Source organism: Henningerozyma blattae, chromosome 3 (assembly GCF_000315915.1).
Source record: "Henningerozyma blattae CBS 6284 chromosome 3, complete genome".
Taxonomy (NCBI): Eukaryota; Fungi; Ascomycota; class Saccharomycetes; order Saccharomycetales; family Saccharomycetaceae; genus Henningerozyma; species Henningerozyma blattae.
In genome coordinates, this window is record NC_020187.1 from 136321 (window position 1) to 155449 (window position 19129).

The 19129-nt window shown below is 33.0% G+C and overlaps 6 protein-coding genes and 2 non-coding genes across 8 annotated transcripts; 4 read left to right on the plus strand and 4 right to left on the minus strand.

The window, feature by feature from the left end:
- Positions 1 to 373: 373 nt before the first annotated feature.
- Positions 374 to 2188, minus strand: SPB4 (ATP-dependent RNA helicase SPB4; the record flags this gene model as incomplete). The annotated part of the gene is made up of 1 exon (XM_004179356.1): positions 374 to 2188. One exon carries the CDS (start codon positions 2186 to 2188, stop codon positions 374 to 376), a length of 1815 nt encoding a protein of 604 aa, XP_004179404.1.
- Positions 2189 to 6430: 4242 nt separating this feature from the next.
- Positions 6431 to 6503, plus strand: TBLA0Ctrna17K. Its single transcript has one exon. It is a non-coding gene; the product is annotated as a tRNA-Lys (tRNA).
- A 3367-nt stretch (positions 6504 to 9870) lies between these two features.
- Positions 9871 to 10683, plus strand: YCP4 (flavodoxin-like fold family protein; the record flags this gene model as incomplete). Its single annotated transcript, XM_004179357.1, has 1 exon — positions 9871 to 10683. One exon carries the CDS (start codon positions 9871 to 9873, stop codon positions 10681 to 10683), a length of 813 nt encoding a protein of 270 aa, XP_004179405.1.
- Positions 10684 to 11130: 447 nt separating this feature from the next.
- On the minus strand, positions 11131 to 11697 carry MRPL32 (mitochondrial 54S ribosomal protein bL32m; the record flags this gene model as incomplete). Its single annotated transcript, XM_004179358.1, has 1 exon — positions 11131 to 11697. One exon carries the CDS (start codon positions 11695 to 11697, stop codon positions 11131 to 11133), a length of 567 nt encoding a protein of 188 aa, XP_004179406.1.
- Positions 11698 to 12047: 350 nt separating this feature from the next.
- TBLA0Ctrna6N lies at positions 12048 to 12121 on the plus strand. The gene has a single exon. It is a non-coding gene; the product is annotated as a tRNA-Asn (tRNA).
- An 857-nt stretch (positions 12122 to 12978) lies between these two features.
- On the plus strand, positions 12979 to 14829 carry SAT4 (serine/threonine protein kinase SAT4; the record flags this gene model as incomplete). Its single annotated transcript, XM_004179359.1, has 1 exon — positions 12979 to 14829. One exon carries the CDS (start codon positions 12979 to 12981, stop codon positions 14827 to 14829), a length of 1851 nt encoding a protein of 616 aa, XP_004179407.1.
- An 89-nt stretch (positions 14830 to 14918) lies between these two features.
- TBLA0C00730 (uncharacterized protein) lies at positions 14919 to 15716 on the minus strand (the record flags this gene model as incomplete). The annotated part of the gene is made up of 1 exon (XM_004179360.1): positions 14919 to 15716. The coding sequence occupies one exon, from the start codon at positions 15714 to 15716 to the stop codon at positions 14919 to 14921; it is 798 nt and encodes a 265-aa protein (XP_004179408.1).
- A 549-nt stretch (positions 15717 to 16265) lies between these two features.
- Positions 16266 to 17582, minus strand: TBLA0C00740 (acetate uptake transporter family protein; the record flags this gene model as incomplete). The annotated part of the gene is made up of 1 exon (XM_004179361.1): positions 16266 to 17582. One exon carries the CDS (start codon positions 17580 to 17582, stop codon positions 16266 to 16268), a length of 1317 nt encoding a protein of 438 aa, XP_004179409.1.
- Between the last annotated feature and the right edge of the window lie 1547 nt (positions 17583 to 19129).

The following is a 19129-nucleotide window of genomic DNA, read 5'->3' on the forward strand; positions in this document are numbered from 1 at the left end:
ATATTAATCAAGCTTCAAGTTGGAAAACTATTATTTGGAAGGGGTAAGTAAGTCAATTGAGTCAAAGTTAATTAGGGTATAAAGAGAATTTTATAAGAAATATCCCTTCGTAGTACCTAGTTGCTAATAAAATAACGACTTAGGATGTTATTAGTATTATTTATTACGAATTTATATATATTAAACCTCACTATATTGGCACGGGATAATAATGTAAGTCTAACTTTAAGTTTTTAACCTTTAAAACCCCGAATACCCTTCCCCTTTTTAAATGAAAATTTCTCAGTACCAAGAAAGTCCGAGAAATTAAATTCTCCTTTAAGAAGCCAGCTACGTAAAAACACATGTATTAATAAATGAAAATTAAATTATGCTATAAGTCATCAAAGCTACCTTGTACATCTGTAATGACCCCTTTCTTTCTCTTCTTTTGTAATACTAACTCCTTCCAATCTTCTTCTTCACTCTCGTTGGAGCTATCATTTGCAAGCTTAAGTTGTTCTTCAATTGCCTTTCTCTTCAATTGAGCTTTTGCTCTACGGCCTGCTTTTGCCTCTTTAGAGTCAGTTTTGTTTGACCAAGACATATTCTTCTTTTTTAATTCACTTTTAAGTTTCTTTTTATCATTAATAGCTTTCAAATTTTTCAAATCATCCAATCTATTTTTTCTTTTTTCTCGTCTACGTAAGAGTATTTGATTTAAATCTAAAGGTGGGTCAATTAGCCAGCCACCTTCATATATTTTAGAAGATGAGGTCGTCTCATTTAAATGTTTTGTTATTTCTGGCATTCTTGGTAAACGAAACAGTCCCAGCATCTTGCAAAGTCCGGCATAATCAAAAGACTGTAGTCTAAAAATAGAACCTGCTGAATGCTTAGAATAATTTCTAATAAATGAGACATAAACTTTTATACCTAAATCTAATCTAGCACGATCTTCTAAGACCCAAGTTTTGAAGATATCATAAAAATTATTAGGTAGGTTAGATATTTTCAGGTCTGTTCTTTGAAGTTCAACGTTTTTGACTTTCATAAATGGAACAAAATCCTCTTCCCTACCTTCACTCAAAAATACTATTGCCTTACCAATCCTATTAGCTCTACCTGTTCTACCACACCTATGAAGGAATACATCACTATCAGTTGGAGGATCAACCTGAATGACAAGGTCTACATCTGGAATATCAATCCCTCTGGCAGCAACATCAGTTGTTAATAGTATCGCATTATCAAAAGTTTGTGTGAATGAATCTAATGTTTTCATTCTGGAGCTTGTTTGTAGTTTTCCATGTAAAGAAAAGATACTTAATTTGCTCTCAATAACTTTCGATTTTTGTAAATGTTGAAAAAAATTGTAAATATAATTAACAAATATGCAAGTTGGGAAATATACAATGCATTTTTTAAATTTATAATTGTTTAATAACGTTAAAAGATATTCTAATTTTTTCTCTAATTTTACCACTGCATAATCTATATTTAAGGACTGTGGAGCACTTTGTTTAGAATTTACAGTAATTTTTATTGGATTTCTCAAACCAGTTTTAAATATATTCTCACCGGCACTATTTATTGTAGCGGAAAACAGCCCTGTTCTTCTTTGTTTTGGGAGGATCCCTAAGATATTTTCCACATCACCTAAAAAGCTCCCATCCAATAATCGATCTGCTTCATCTAAAATAACCATACTGCATGAACTCGTTTTAACAGTAGGATTCCCCAAAAAATCTAAAATTCTACCTGGAGTACCTACTAGAATTTGAGGACGATCATCCAAAAATTGAGCAACATCATCTCTTACAGTTCGTGTATTTGTTCCAACTAAAAGTTTTGATCTGATAGGATATAATCCTTCTGGATAATGGTCTAGAAATGAATCAATAACGGCTTGAATTTGTTTAGAAAGTTCTCGTGTGGGAGCAATTATTAGAGTATGAAAATGTCCTTTTTTAAATTTAACATTATTAGCCTGTTCAGAAATTATTTTTTCCAGTACTGGGATAACAAATGCTATCGTCTTACCAGAACCAGTCACTGAATCAACCACAACATCTTTATTTCCTGCTAGCATAGGTATAGTCGATGCTTGTACTGGAGTCATTCTCTCAAAGCCCATTACATCTATGGCAGTTCTGATCCATGGCTGAAGTTCGTACTTCAAGTTATTCCACAAAAGAGATTCAGTCATTGTGCAATAACCTATACTAAACTATTAATATTGAATAACAATTTTCCATGAAGCCGCTTCCAAGTTTTATATGCATATTTAAAATTTTTAAGCTCATCGCAATTCGAAAACTTTTATTTTTGTTTCCGAAGAATGAGATTTCCACCTTTGCACATGATATTTTTTATTTAACCTAATATCAAATCATTGAATTAGCTAATTATCTATTTAATTGATTAATGAAAGCTCTAACTTTTATAGCTAATAAAAAATAATATATAGATAGTAATATTATGTCATGATACTCCTGGAATGATTATATATAACTTCATTTTTCAGGATAAGATACAGTGAATATCTAGGTCTAAGTTGCTTCTAAATATTCATACTTTAAAAATACAAGTTTTTAGAACAGAAATTATATTTAGATACTACACTATATTAGTATCTATATTAGTATCTATATCTTTAACTATCTATACCTTATTTTGAAATCCAAACTAGTGCCGGTAACTACTATGGTCAGAAACTATTCTGCAATTGCAAAGACAACTTTATCCGCGTCTGTCCCTTATATCTCATGATATCACACAATTAGTACAAAAGGTATCTTAACGATAGAAGGAAAAACGAAAATAATTGGGAATTGCCCTATTCCAAATAGTATTAAAGCTTCTCAAAGTTTTTTAGGTACGGTCAATTATTACCGAAGTTTTATTAAAAATCGTAGTGCAATTTCAAAACCAATAATCCAATATGACCCCAAGAAGTATGATTGGGGCAAAGCACAGTCTACCTCTGTAGATGAGTTAAAATATTTGTTAATTTCTGCTCTGGTTTTGGTTTTCTTTCTTTAAGAACTTGGATTTTGTTTTGTTGTACCATAATGCCATTTTTACCTAGTCTAGATCCTAAAAATTCTACAGAATCTTGTAAGAAATGGCATTTTTTTCTTTTTGCATACTAAATTTTCATTGTTTAGAATTTGTAATACTTTTTGAATATCTTGAGGATGGGATTCTTTATTTTGAATCTGGAACATTTCAAATATTAACTGCATGGTTATAAATTCATTTTGCGTATCTATCATATTTTGCCGCCCTCTTACAATAGCCTAAAAGAGCCCTCTAAACGTGCTACTCGACTTTTTAGGAGAATTCAACTTCATACTCGAATATATCTAAGGTGGTAATAATGTAGTTGCGGATGCGTTGAGTCGTCCTACTGAGGTTAATAGTATTAATCAGAATGATATGTATCCAATATCACAACTTGAAAATGTAGCACCAAATAAATGGTTGTCTGAGTTGTCTATAGTGTGTTACTATCCAGGTTTATGTAAGTGTTGTCGTTACCCCAGAAATAAGTGATAAAGATAAAAGTTTGTTCCAAAAAATATTTAAAAAAGTTTAAATTTTCAAAAAAAGGTTTAGATAGGTATACGTTTTAAAATAACATTTTAAGTTATGAAGATAGGATCTGTGTTCCTAGAGCACACAGCAAGGATGTGTTATTCATTCATCATAATAATTTTTTACAAGGGGATCATTTTGATCAAAGTGCAACGATAAATAAATTATGTTTATTGTACTACTGACCTTCTATGTTGATAAACATCAAGAACTGTGTTAAATGCTTCTTACCATGTCATTTGAATAATTACTTACCAAGTACCAACGGTGCATTGCCGCCTCTAGGCTTTCCCACTGATCGCTGACCCGAGGTCCCCATAGATTTTATCACTGGTCTACCTAAAGCGTAATTTACTGAAATGAATATGATACCAGTCGTCATTAACCGTTTCTCGAAGCGATCACACTTTATTGTGACTACTAAAAGTTGTATATATCCTATGAACTAAATAAGTTACTTTACCGGTTCATCTTTTGCTACCAATGTTTTCACCAATCTATCGTATCTGTTAGAGGCCTAAGTATTACCACTGGTGTTTACAAGGAGTTTACAGAATGTTTAGGTATTAAATTGAAGCTATCCTCTACGAACCGTCTGCAAACTGATGAGCAGGCAGAAGCCACGAATAAGACAATGGGTCAATTGTTACGTAATTGTTGCTCAAATGACTAGCTCCAATGAGATCGTTTTTTTTCTCATGTAGAATTTGCATACAACAGCACATTTCAACAATCTCTAAAAGCTTCCTTGTTTGAAGTAGATATAGTTTCATCCTCAATGAACTGCTATTGGATAGTGGTAATATTATATCCGTAAGAAGTGATTCTGCTGTGGAAATATCAAAAACTCTTACAGCCATCTCATTGCGCACCTCAGATATTTTGCGAACCAGTCAAGATATTATGGAAGCTCAAGCTAATGTTGCTCGAATAGACCCTAATTATTGTTCAGGTAATTCAGTGCTTTAACATGGGGATGCTTATTTTATAGGGGGGGGGGGGGGGTATTTCAAGATACAATCAAATTATTTATTTAGGTCCTTTTAAGCTGGTTAAGCTAAAAAAATAATACTTGTGAATTAGATTTACCATGATTACTTAAAAACCATTGGACAATTAACGTCAAATTGATTAAGATATTTATTCATGACAATGATTGATACTCAAAGAAACTACCACGTACATCTACCGAAAGAGCTCAAAGAATCCTAAGATTATTTCATTTGTCGATTATGATATTAAGTAAGGTATGGTTTATTGTAAAATGTAGGAATTGGGTCCAATACTGGTTTGTCCTCATCTATTAATAGATTTTGCTCAAGTTCCTAGGTTTAGTGAAATCTCATTGTTAGAGAACTAAAACTTATTGTCTAGAACATTGTAGGAGAAATGCGTTATAGATTTTCCTAATGGTACTTAGCCGACAGTGTAACTTCTTAATGTTCTTAGTTTGTGAAGAAGGAATAGTTAAAACATAACAATGTTGGTATTGAACCAAGAATAAACTACTTTGTTCCAGCCAGACCATTAAAACCAACACATATTAAGAACCCCACTTTATCGAAAAATAGAACAACCCCACTCAGGGAAGCCCTCTTAAGTACACTCGCTACCTTTTGAACACTCATTGCGCCAAATTTCCATGTATATAAAGGGCATTGATATTTATTAAAGCTCTCCCTGAATCCTTCTCTTATACTTCCTTTGGATGAGAAAGAAACTACCCAACACAACACTCAAGCAAATAAAACAAACCAAAACCTACATTGCCTTTCTATATAGTTACCTCTATTTAAATTATACTATTACTCTCTATTATTATACAGTTTGAGTCAGCATTACCTTCTAAAGCATTATATCCCCCTTCTACTAACTTTTTATAGTGCCTCTTCTTACTCTTGACAGCCTAATTTGTCAGTATGTGGTATTTCGGATTGTATTTAGACTAGAATTAGCTTGTTTCCTTAATGAATAATATACGAAGGACTATGAACTATATTATGGCCTACCAATAAGTTGGGCCAATTTATATACAAGTCTGAACTGTCGGAGAATGCTATTCTGATACATACTGTATATTGAAACATACAAAAAGATAGAACCTATTGATTTTGATGTATACCGGATGAAATGACATACTTTGATCTTCTCATATGTATCAGATCACTAGTTGTTACAATACAACACAACATGTGACATAGTGAGACTGTCAGTACACTGTGTCAAGGGTTAGGAGCTTACAAGCCCTAACTAAATCAGAGACGTTCGCGTCAACATGTTGCGACGCGTAAACTCGCTTGTGTATAAAGCGATGCCCATGAGGCATCTATATAGAATTACACAGAATAAGATAAGTAAGTTATAGTTATAAGAATAATCATCTGTAAAATACTAGTCAGATCACTATATAATTTAATTAGTAAGTGTTGTAAACCAACTTAGGAGTACGATACACTTAAATAGTAATTACCAAAACTAAACTTAACAATCTTATTAACTTAACACCAGTTAATACTTCGAACTTACGAATATAATTGTTGTTCTTTTTAAACTAAATAACTATATGAAAGAACTATAAATTTATGTCTTAAGTCTGGAAAAGCTGGCCTTTAAATACTTTTCAAAGGTCAACGCCAGCTTTCCCATTTTACTTTAATTGGACTGTTTGTAAACTTACTTACAAGGGTAGGAGTGCACAGTTTAAGTTATGCTGGCTAACTAGTAGAGATTATGCATCGAACAGATATTCACAGGTATGCAACTGGCAGCTGCTCAGTGTTGTGTACAATTTCTAGTTAGCAACTTGTAGATGAGTATAAAGTCAATCTCGTCTACAACAGTAAGAAAAGGAGCCTTGTTGGCGCAATCGGTAGCGCGTGTGACTCTTAATCACAAGGTTAGGGGTTCGATCCCCCTACAGGGCTAAATTTTTTTGTCCATTGTAGTAATTTTTTTGTATGTAATGTAACAATTTTAAGCTTTGCTACTCCCAGTAGTATATCTTTTCGGCTGCCAGTTTAATACCAACTGTTTATTAAACTATACAACTTTATACCTGAGCCTATGTAAGTTAAATATTATTATTATTACGTTCCGATTTGTTCACTATATACTTCCATCTTTTCTATTTCGTCCTTTTTGTTTTCTGGTTCTTACCTCTTTGTTCTACCTTAACCCTCTAGTTTATTCTTTTAGCTTTAGATTCTTAAATAGAATTTATGTTCATGATTCACTTACTTGTTAATATACATGTTCATTCCGTTATCACGTGATCATGTGTTATACACGTGACTGATGTAGCTCACACTACGTGACATTGTATGTTCTCCGTCAGTAATTATTGGTGGTAGATCCATACGAGTCACGTGACTGGCATCTGGTCAGGTCATGTGACCGAGAGGGTACAAATAAGATAATATACTTGTGAATAAGTTTATACTAAAAGGGTGCACGAAAGCATATATTCAGTGAAGATGAAGACTTAAGAGATATAGAGAGATATCTGAGAAGTTGGAGATTATAAGAGATCTAAGATAATCGAAGGAGTGAGGCTGCAGGCTCACGACTAAGGAATAGACAGGGTAGCTTTCGGAAGCTTATCCCTGAAAGTAGCATGATAGGTAAATGTTTAGGTACCGTACTACTATCATAGGCAGAGACTATCCGGAAGGTGTAGTTTACGAATTGGAACGGCTGTTACAATTCGGCTCGTAAGAGTTATCTTCCAGAACACCGGTTCTGATGAGAACATATGTATTATGTCCGGGAAGCTTGTGTCTGAAGAGACATCAGTCTTATATAAGAGGAACGTTCTGTGAAGATGGATAATCAGAATGGGTATTCTGTTTAACGAAACAATATAATTTTATATTAATTCCTGGCTCTAGCCAAAACCCGGGTAACATCTACAGATTTATAGAGAGAAATATTATATACCGTAGCTAAATCTACGACATTATTACGAATTCTATCTTCGATAGTTACTTGTACTAATTCCTGAGTGATTACAACATTGAAGTCTTTAAGTTAAAGAACTATATAAATTGGTTGGTATGTAATGTGTCTAGGTAAGTAATTTATAATAATATTAGGTTCCAGATTTCCAGAACACTTTTGTTGATACTTTTTGTTTCTTTCTTTTCTCTCTATATCTTGGCCATAGTGAAAACTTTTCATCTTCGTGTTTATATATTATTGTAGATCTCATCTCATCTAAATAGAAAGTCATCACGTGACTTCAAAATAACTGTGCCACATATTAATAATGGAAATTATTACAAATATGTGACATTCACCAAAAAATTAGATCACGTGAAAATTGTGATATTAAGAAATGTCAAATATTCATAACACAGGTTGTATAATATTTTTTATAAAGGGGTTATCATAATTATGGTTAAATAAAAGTATTTAATAACGATGTTTTGATGTAATATTAGATTGTTTCTTTTACTTACTTTATAAACATCTATACTCATTTACAAAATATGCTCATTATATAGTAAAATAAAATGAGCTCGATTCATAAATGTTATTTAACCCTAAAGAACATTTCCCTTGTTTAGTAAATACCTTAGTTATGAACTAAGCTAGGTATGTGAAAATTAAGCACTTGGTAAAAATGTCTTTTTAAGAAATAATTAGAAAAATAATAATGTTATTTTTCGGAAATCTTGGCTTAACCTAGTCACTTTTCTAAGTTGCTAACTGTTCTGTATGTATGTTGAATCGAAAATATTGTTGAATCGAAAATATTTTCTCATAGATGTCTAATTAGCATTTCTTACAAAGTTTATGTTTTATCTATTGTTATCTGCTGCAGTTCTTAGTTATGAAATCTTTCTAAAATGATAATAGGTATCAATTTCAATTGCTTCTACTTTAGGTAAATATTTACAATTAGAGTAAAAATATATTGAACATCTTGAGGTATTTAACAGGAACAGAGCAGGTCAGAAAATAAAAGATATATGAGGGTTCCCAAACTTGTAGAAGAGGCAATTACAAGATAAGAAAGAAAAAAGGAAATATACTTAAAAGTTTCATATGACACGTAATAATTTAATAAATTTCATAAATAAACCTGATATTAAGATTAGGATAAATCTCAATCGTATCACATGACCTGTACATAACTTGTGATATATGAGTCCGCACCATATAGCATTTGTAAGAGGTATCCCTAACATGTGGTCCGATGACTCACCCTACATAATATTTGTAAAAAAATTAAATGTATCACGTGATGTGATTACTAATGATTGGGAGGGAAACATAAATAAATTGAATTTGTAAGCATGACTACATTGATGTAAAAAGTTACAAATCTATGAAAATATTTGCTGTTTTTATTTTGATATACGGCAAGTCCTAATGTATCTATTATTTATATTAAATATTTTTTACTTAAATCCTAGATTCTAATAACAATGGGAATAAAATATGATAATAATGATTGCAATATTCAAAGTGTGGTGTTTTACATCTACAAAAAAAAAATCTTTTTGTAGAACTATGTAGGTTAGAGTTGGCCAATTATAACCCCTCTTGAACGAAATATCCAGTAAGATGAATAATGATCTCTTTCTGCAAACAGTAAACATTTGTTTATGCTTCTAGTAGACATTTGTTTATGCTTCTAGTAGACACAAATCTCCATTTTAAGTTTATAACTACAGGATTGTTCTTATTTTTCAAATTTGACCTTGCATGTTCCTTCAATATAACCCAGCATTTCCAATTTACGTAACTTAACGTAAGCTTATCGATGATTACAAATTGGAAGTTATCAAATGCCGAGCTTGTAGAAAAAAACCATTAGTAACTATTAACAATTTTTCAAAGAAATAGATTTTCTACGAAAAAATCAAATTATCTCCACCCCCAGAAGAGGATATGGCCGACGAACGCAACGGGAATTTTCCGAATGAGGAATGAGGGGAAGAGTATAGGCCTTCTTTTCACAAATCTATATAAAGCTTACTATTCAGCAGATAGTAGGTTTGAAAAACTTAATAAACAATAGGAATATATTTCAATTGATACTGGATTTTTTTTTTAATCTGTTTTATTTTCATTTATTTTTACCCTTATTTTCTCAAATATTCTCTCACCAAACTTCCTATACATCATTGTTAGCTAAATCGAACTTAAAATAGCTTCTGGTAGATACTGTTCAACTTTCAAGGGTATTAAACTTTCAAGCTTACAATTACAAATAAAAACAAGCCAAAAAAAATAAATTTTTAAATTAAATTAACTTACACATAAACTATAATATATATTAATAAAATGAAGGTTGCCATCATTACATATTCGACTTACGGTCACATTGATGCTCTTGCCCAAGACGTTAAAAAGGGTGTTGAAAAAGCTGGAGGGAAAGCTACTGTATACAGGGTGAGTGAAACTTTACCTGAGGAAGTTTTACAACAGATGAATGCGCCAGAAAAGCCAGAAGATATCCCAGTTGCTACACCGGAAACTTTATCTAAATATGATGCCTTCTTATTTGGTGTTCCAACCAGATTTGGTACTGTTCCAGCTCAATGGACTGCCTTTTGGGATGCTACTGGTTCCTTGTGGGCTAATGGTGAATTGAATGGTAAAGTAGCTGGTTTTTTCGTCAGTACCTCTACTTATGGTGGTGGTCAAGAATCCACTGTTAAGAACTGTATGTCATATTTAGTCCACCACGGTATTATTTATATTCCATTGGGTTATAAGACTGCTTTTAGTGATATTGCTAATATTGAAGAAATACACGGTGGTTCACCATGGGGTGCTGGTACTTTAGCTGGTGCCGATGGGTCTAGACAAGTTTCTTCATTAGAATCTAGAATTGCATTTGTTCAAGGTGAAAGTTTCTATGAAGTTGCCTCTAAGATAGTTGGGGGTAAATCATCTAAAACTGCTGCTGCTGGTTCTGCTGCTGCTGCTGGTACCGGCGGTGCTACCAAGAAGGCTGCTGCTAAACAAAATAACGGTTCCTCTAACTCTGGTTCCAAGCCTGCAGCTAGGGAAAATAGAGCTGTATCTAAGGCAGACAATAAGACTGAAAATGCCAAGTCTAGTGATTCTGGCAAATGCTGTATCATTATGTGATTTTTCCCAGTTTTGATAGTTAACTTTATGAACACTATCTTTTTATTTTACCTTTACATTCTTAAGATTTATAAAAAGTATGACATTGAACATATATATATATATATAAGTATGTATGTATATATATATATGTGTGTGTGTATATATTGTTTTTTTACCCGATTAAATAATAATAAATAATAATAATTAGTTTGAATTATTCGTTGAAAGTTCATGTACCCTTCAGATGTGTTGAGTGTTGAATAATTGAATAATGCAAGAACAAAAAAAATAGAAAAATTTATAGATAATTCTGTAAATTATAAATGATTAAGCTAGTTGTAGGCTAGTTATTTACAAAAAATTGGAAAAGCTTGGGGATATATATATACATGAAGGTTTGAATTAGTATAAATATTATTTTTTTTCTTTTTGTTTTGAGTGAGGGGGAAGGGCAAGGATGTTTGATCACTTTTCATTCACAGGTAACGTTCTTAATCTCTTTAATAAATATTTATCTTTGTCTTCCAATTTAATTTCATAATCAGTCTTAACCTTGCCAGGATATAAAAGACGTTGATCAATTTCATTAATAGGATCATCATTATTTAATTTTGACTTTTCCAATTCTATCTTTTTAATGTTATTTTTCCATATCATCTTTATTTCACCAAAACAATACATACATAACGTATGGGATCTCTTGTAATGGCCACATGAGGGACATTCATTCAGATTGTTATTCAATTTCAGTTGTTTATCACCTGGACCATATAATTTCTGTCTTTTTTTCATATGAGAGACTTTTTTCTTGGGAACAGCCAATAAAGTGCTACCATTGCTGAACATATCCCATGCAGGGCCCAATGATTGTTGTTGTTGTGGAATATTATTATTCGAGAGTGGGATGAGCACCGGTATAGGTGATAAGGTGGGATATGGCCATGATATGAGGTATTTCAAATGTTGAAGGTATTGAGATGAAAGGAGTGAATTTGTATTATTCCATTGTTTTAGACGGTTCAAAATGGACATAGTTGTAGCAGCCAATGGAGTATTGTATGGTAGGGGTGCTATGTACGTGTCTGTAATGGTGTATTGAATTTTTATATAGTATAGTATATTAAAGTTAAGTTGTTCGGTATTTTTGCAGCACGAAAGATTAAGAAAATAATTTTTAATAGAAAAAAAAATTGATAAGTTAATAAAAAAAGGTATTATCAGGGATAAACAAGACATTAAAATGCATTGGCTACATCATCAGACATGTCTCGTAGTTAATTTATAGTGATTAACTTGAAATAATTGTACTCAATCTCGTTCCACTCGTGCTGCTTCCTTTCCTCTCCTACCCATCTGTTTTTTCAGAAAAACAAGAAAAACAAGACTCCATGGCCAAGCTGGTTAAGGCGTGCGACTGTTAATCGCAAGATCGAGAGTTCAATCCTCTCTGGGGTCGTTTATTTTTGACCGACACTCAGTAATCACGTGATGCAATACTTTTTTTTCTTCTCTCTTGCTCTCTTATTTTCTACCTACACTCATTTACGATTCACCAATACTTTCCCTGGTCTCCTCTCCTCACCTCTCCTCTTTTCTTCTCCCTCTCGTTCCCATGTCTCCTGTTCTGTCTTACTCTCCTTTGCACGTGACCTTTTCTCTTTTTCTCTTCCCATCCTTTCTCGTCCTTTCTTTCCCGTTTTTTGTCTCCGAGAAAACAACGTGGAACAACAACCCACACTGCCCGAACGGGCCGGCGACACTACCACGCCGCACGACCACATACGTCATTCATCAGCCTGTTTTTTTCTCTTTCATCACTGTTTTTTTCTTGTCTCTTCACTTCTCTTCTCTTCTCTTCTTCCGACTGAATCTGCTAACAGACCGGTGCCGACCTACGCCACCTTCCTATTCTGGCTGTCTCTCTGATGCATTCTGACAGAGTAAGCCCGCAGCCCGTGCTGGCAAATTCTGGACGATAGTCCCTATTGCTTCGTAAACATTGCTACCTCAATACACTATCTTTTGCTCTTTTGGTTCATGTAATAGACCTCGTCCGCGGTGATGCTTCTTTATCCTAGTATATAATCCTACACACTGACCAAACTGTCAAACTGTCAAACTATCAAACTGGTGAAACTGAAAAAAAAAACTGACAAAACTGACAAAATTTTTCACTTCAGTATCTATTCATCGCACTCTCATTATCCAATACTCATCGCACACTATTCATCGCTATATTTTTCCCCATATATGACTGAAACTCTTTCAAACAATCGTCATGCAGTTTTTAGGCGGCATACTATTTCTTCCAAGATGAAAAGTTTTTTCGCTGATACTCGTACTGCCAATAAACCGACGGTGGAGTCCCAGACCACGCATAATTCTCCCACTCGCACCTCGTTGTCTCGTACAAGTTCGAGTTCAAGCATATCTGAATCATTCCATATCAATACAAAACAAGCTCAAAATTATTACGTCCATGCTTGTGATCCTTCTCCTTCCCCTACTCCAGCTCCTCCAAAACTGTCTAATTCCACGAAAATGATTAATCGTCCATTGAACACCACTAATAAAAATAATAAATATTCCTCATCTTCATCTTCTTTACTCTCGTCATGTTCGAATTCTTCATCGAATTCCCTGATTAGCAATTCAAATAATATTCCAATCAATAAACTAAACGCCAACATTTCTAATAAACCCACTTCAAATTGTAATAATAATATTATTAATATTAATATTAATAATGATAACAAGTCGAGAATACGAAACACTTCACCTTCGGCACAACCAATGTATTCTATGAAGACAAACACCACAATCACCACTGCATCAAAATCATCTTTGACCTCGTTACCCAGCACAACCACATCACAATCTTCGTCAAAACCATTGAAAAGATTTATCGTTTTTGAAGACGGATCCCACCAGCATTCTTTGAAATGTGTTAAAAGACAAGAAAAACTAAGTCATATGATTAAGAATATAATGGGGTCTGAAAAAAAGAAAAACAATGCAGTCTCTGCATTGCCAGAAATCATGCAGGACTCCAAATCCACCAATAAACAAATGGATCCACCTACATTGTTTGCAGGCATGATGAAACAAATATCTCTCATGCAAGATCCTCTACAAGAAAGGAAATCTTCGGCGGCAAAGGATTCTGTGACAAAAGACTCCGCTTCAAAAGACCCCGCCACATTTAATTTGGATTCTGGGAAATTATTCAAGACCTCCGCGGATCTTTCCAAATCAATCAAAACTCCATGTTTCTCTGAGAAATATGGTCGTTGTCAAGAAATCGTTGGTAGAGGGGCATTTGGTGTAGTAAGGATTTGTCATAAAAAGAGATCTTCCACTGCAAGCACTAGCACTAATGCTACCCCTGAATTGTTTGCTGTCAAGGAATTTAAAAGAAAACAATCTGAATCTTATGAAAAATATTCCAAACGTCTCACGTCTGAATTCTGTATCTCTTCTTCACTCAAACATCCAAATATAATCGCCACATTTGATCTTTTCCAAGATACAAAAGGTGATTTTTTCGAAGTCATGGAGTTTTGTTCAGGTGGTGATTTATTCTCATTAATTGTCTCGGCGGGTAAACTAGAATACGCCGAGGCGGATTGTTTCTTTAAACAATTGATTAGAGGTGTCATCTATATGCATGAAATGGGTGTCTGTCATCGAGATTTAAAACCAGAAAATTTAATGTTATCGGCAAATGGGACTTTGAAAATCGTAGACTTCGGTAATAGTGAATGTTTTAAGATGGCTTGGGAAGAAAATATTCATTTGATTGGTGGTATATGTGGGTCAAGCCCCTATATTGCCCCTGAGGAGTATACGAGAGATGAATTCGATCCAAGACCAGTGGATATTTGGGCTTGTGGTGTCATTTATATGGCAATGAGAACAGGTAGACAATTATGGGAAGCGGCCAAGAAAGATGATGAATTTTATTTGAAGTATTTGAAAGGTAGGAAGGAAAAAGATGGTTACCAACCAATTGAACAATTGAAAAGAGCCAGATGTAGAAATGTCATTTATTCAATGTTGGATCCCGTACCTTCAAGAAGAATTAATGGGAAACAAGTATTGAATAGTGAATGGATACGAGAAGTAAGATGTTGTAATGATACTGCTACAACTCCTCCCAAATAATAATAAAACTAAAATAAAATAAAACATCCACCTTTCTGTCTCTAAAAAATAAATTTATTTACTCATATTTTTTTCATATATACGTAAATCTATTTAATACCCATAGCACATATATCAAGACTAGTCATTTGATGTAATAGATCTTCGATCTTGGTGTCTAACAGCCCGTTCGCATAATCATCACGCGATTGTTGGTCGAGGTATTGTTGGATCTGTGCTAATCTACTATACCCATCTGTACAAAACCTTAGTTGAATCTTCACGATAGCTTCAAAACTTGGATCGAAATAAGGAACACGCAGCGATACCAATTGTGGTAACTCCATTTTCAATTGTTCATTCAGATGATTAAAAACATCTTTCACTAGATTTAATTCCTTCTCGGCAACTGGTAATTTCGATGAATCCTTAGATGGTTTATCAATCAATTTGCGAACTTTAGCCTTGGAAGCTTCATAATCTTGTTTCTTATGTTCTCTTTTCTTAATAGCTTCATCAATCTCTTTGAAATAAGTACAAAATTTATTTATTGGATCCAAAACCGCCTCTCTTATTGGTCCATCTAATTGTTTACATGTCTCTGTATCAAAATCTTTGACACACTGTAAATAATATTCACCCATATTATAATCACTCTTACCACTATATTTTGCATCATCGTATAAATTGGCAATGACTTCAGCAATGGCCACTTGAGATGCACATACTGCTCTTAAAGAATCTAAAAATCCTTTACCCTCCTTTTGAAGACTTTCACCAGCTCTTTGTAAAGTCTTATATCGACGTTCTTCAGTATCATATTCTCGATCAGTAACACGATCACTACTTTTAATCATAACATTATTACCAGCCCTATTAATAGCTTTTTTAAATCCACTCCAACTCATTTGGTCTTATTATCTTGTTTGTGCTATCTGCTTTCTTATTCTTGTTAAAAAATTTATTTAAGAAGTTTATTTCGTTTGTTTTTTTATGTATACAAATCTTCTTACTGTTGTTCTACTACCCCTTGTATACTTTTTTTCACTATTAATCTGCATTGGCTCTTAATTTCCTACGGCAAGAAAAATGTGTCGCAATTAGGTAAATTGATTTGCCAAATTTAGTAATTTGATTTAATTGCCTTCTCTCTCTGGAAAACTATTTATTTCTTTCTTGTTTTGAATTATTTTTCTTGATCTTCTTTTGATTTTAAACGATAGATAGTTATTATGATTATTATTATAATTATTATTATTACTAAAAAATATATTTACAATATTATTTATTATTTAATAAAAAATAATAATGATTTTGAATAAATTATACAATTTCGTTTTTGTTAAAGATATTTGTGATACAATATTACAATAATGAATGATATATATTCAAAAGTCCTTGATTTCTAAAGAAGAAGAAAAAATGGTCAAAATATATTTTTGTCTTGCTTCAAATCTTTATTCCCGTTTTTGAAACCCTTTTGGTGCCCATGCCCAGTGTTTTTCATTTGTGGGTAATGGCATAGATCTGATAACAAAATATGAATTGTGTTTATCTGTTAAACCTGCAAAGGCATTATACCATGCAATAAATGATACAATCACCCCTAATATTCCACCAGCTCGTGTAACATTATCATTTGCTGTAAAACTACCGAGACTTAATAAAAGAAATGTAGTTCCTAATAAGAAAAATAAACTGAAAAACATGACAGTGGATTTCATAGTACAAACAGATAGTCCATATGTAAAGATACACCATGCTAAAAGATAGATAGCAAATGCATTATCAAATTCTCTAGTATCTTTACCAAACGAGCTTTGGATGCCAAACCAAGGAATAAAGATAGCACCAAAACTCATCCAAAACCCACCATAAGAACACAATGCGGTAGCACCAAACGTGTTTTCAATTGCTAATTCCCAAACGCCTGCAATAATTTGAACAAATCCACCATAAAACATTGCTAATCCAACGACCATATTCGGTATTCTAACATGTTTGACTCTTGCATTATAAAATGATAATACAAATGTAGTTAATGCAAATGCAGAAAGACCTAATGGAACTGGATTACCAAATTTATGGATTGTTGGTGGGGCTAACCCAGGCATTAATGTACCACCATGAGCTCTACGTAATTCAGATTTCAAATATCTTCTTGAACCGAAAATATGATAGTCAGAGTTATTTTGTGGTAAAGAATGGACACGTTCACCTTTCAATAGATGACTATCATTTAACCCATCATGTGTATAGAATTCGATACTTGGTTGATGGGTAGGTGCATCTTCGAATTCTGCAGAATATGAATTACTTGGGACGGAGGAATAATTGTTTAAAGACTCTCCATCCTCTTCTGAGTATCTATTATTATTATTATTATTATTATTATTATTATTATTGCTACGTGAATCTGGGTTCTGTGCAAATGAGTTGGAAGTATTATTACCAGACTGTGCTTGGGATTGTGCGGTTTTCATACTCGATCTTGCTGTTGATCTCACGTACTTGCGGCCATTCTTCCTACCAATGTCATTTTTAGATATCACTACATGCCGGGTTCCTCCATTATTAAATATTCTGATATTTCCTGGACTAATACCGTCATCCTCATCACCAACCTTTGTATTCTCATTGGAGGTATTTCTTCTAACACGACGGTTTGAGTTTGATATCATTTCTCGAGTATCATCCTCACATGCATTATTCTCATTTTCACTTGAAAAATCCGTGGTACTTGTAGTCGCTAGTGGGTTATTCTCCAGATCCATTTGTTCTATCAATTTTAAGTATTATGGATAAAATAGTTGTGTATTTTGAAGATTGGTATTTACTATTCTCTAACAAATGTCTTTGGGGAGAGGATAGTTTTATGAAATTGTAAGTCACTATGGAGGCTAAATAAATACAAAAGTTAAAAGTTAAGATCAACGAAAAAATGTCAAAGTAGTATTGGCAATTTAATGGGAAAAATATTATCAAATCAGTACAAATCACGTTCGAACAAGATTAGTTAATGTATAAATGGAATGTTTTGAACAAAACAAAAAAAAATCATATCTAAAAGCATTAACAACAACAACAAGTTTTAAATTTAGAAATTCAGGGTTGCAAGAAAAATATCTACAATAAGCGTCAATTTATTTTGAAATTGACACTTGTCGTAGGAAAATGAATTGTGCTGAAAGTGAAGAAAATGACCGGTAGAATAGTAGTCATATAGCATATAATCTATTCTTCCAACCAAAAAAAAATTATCTGTTTGTAGTTTCGAGTTTATTCAAAGACTCTAAATCAGGGGGGGCACGAAAATAATATTGATAACATATACAAAACGAATCAATTTGATTCTTACATATATCCTTTCCAATAACTTCTATGTAATCAAATAATTGTTTTTGTTTACCATATTGATAGGAAATTTTCATTACGTCAAACATTAAAATTACACACGGCAGTACATTGACGTTCAAATTCGGAACCCACAATTATCAAGACCCTTCGGTGTTATACCTAAATGGGATGGCTAGCCGAGATTGGGCTTACTGGGTAAATGAGCCGTATACAACCTAATTAAGCCCGTGCTCTCTGGCAGTTTCTGGGCAGTAAATCAGTACACCATTCAGCAACGAGGGGCTAGGGTACAGGGGTATGTTTATGTGGGTTAGTATTTGTGGAGTTTTAACCCTAAGGGAGGAGTGTCTTGTGTATTCTGGTTAATGAGTAAATTAGAATGGATATTCAAGGCAGTTATACTAGTATGTAGAGGTAAATATTTAAATATCTTGGTAACTTGGGTGAAATTTGGGAAGTATGTTTGTTTTTAATGTTAAGGGGGTGTATTTTCTTTATAAGTTAAAACTAGCTGAAAAGTTCATTCTATGGAAAAAAAGTAAACAAACACATGTCACTTAATTTAGAAAAGGAAAAAAATCAAAAAATCTTGTATTCTTATCTATCTTGTTTATGTTATGGACTTGTTTTTTTATTGTTCTAACTGTAAGTTTTGAAAAACAATAAGGGCTTTACTCCGAAGATGATAATAACCAGATGATTTATATCAGAGTTTTTGCCTCCATTTATAGAGATTAGTTTACCAAATATTTCTTAAATACAATACTACTGATAATATTAAAAGAAAACAAGATACCAAGCATTTGATGAGCACCAACCCTCAAAGTTTTTTTTTTGATATGATTGGCTCTTAATATACATACACTTTAGTGTTAAAAAACTTAAGCTAATGAAGAAGTCTTCGCAAACAATTAGCTTATAAAAAATATTATCATTTGATCTAAATGTAAACCATTTCTAATTC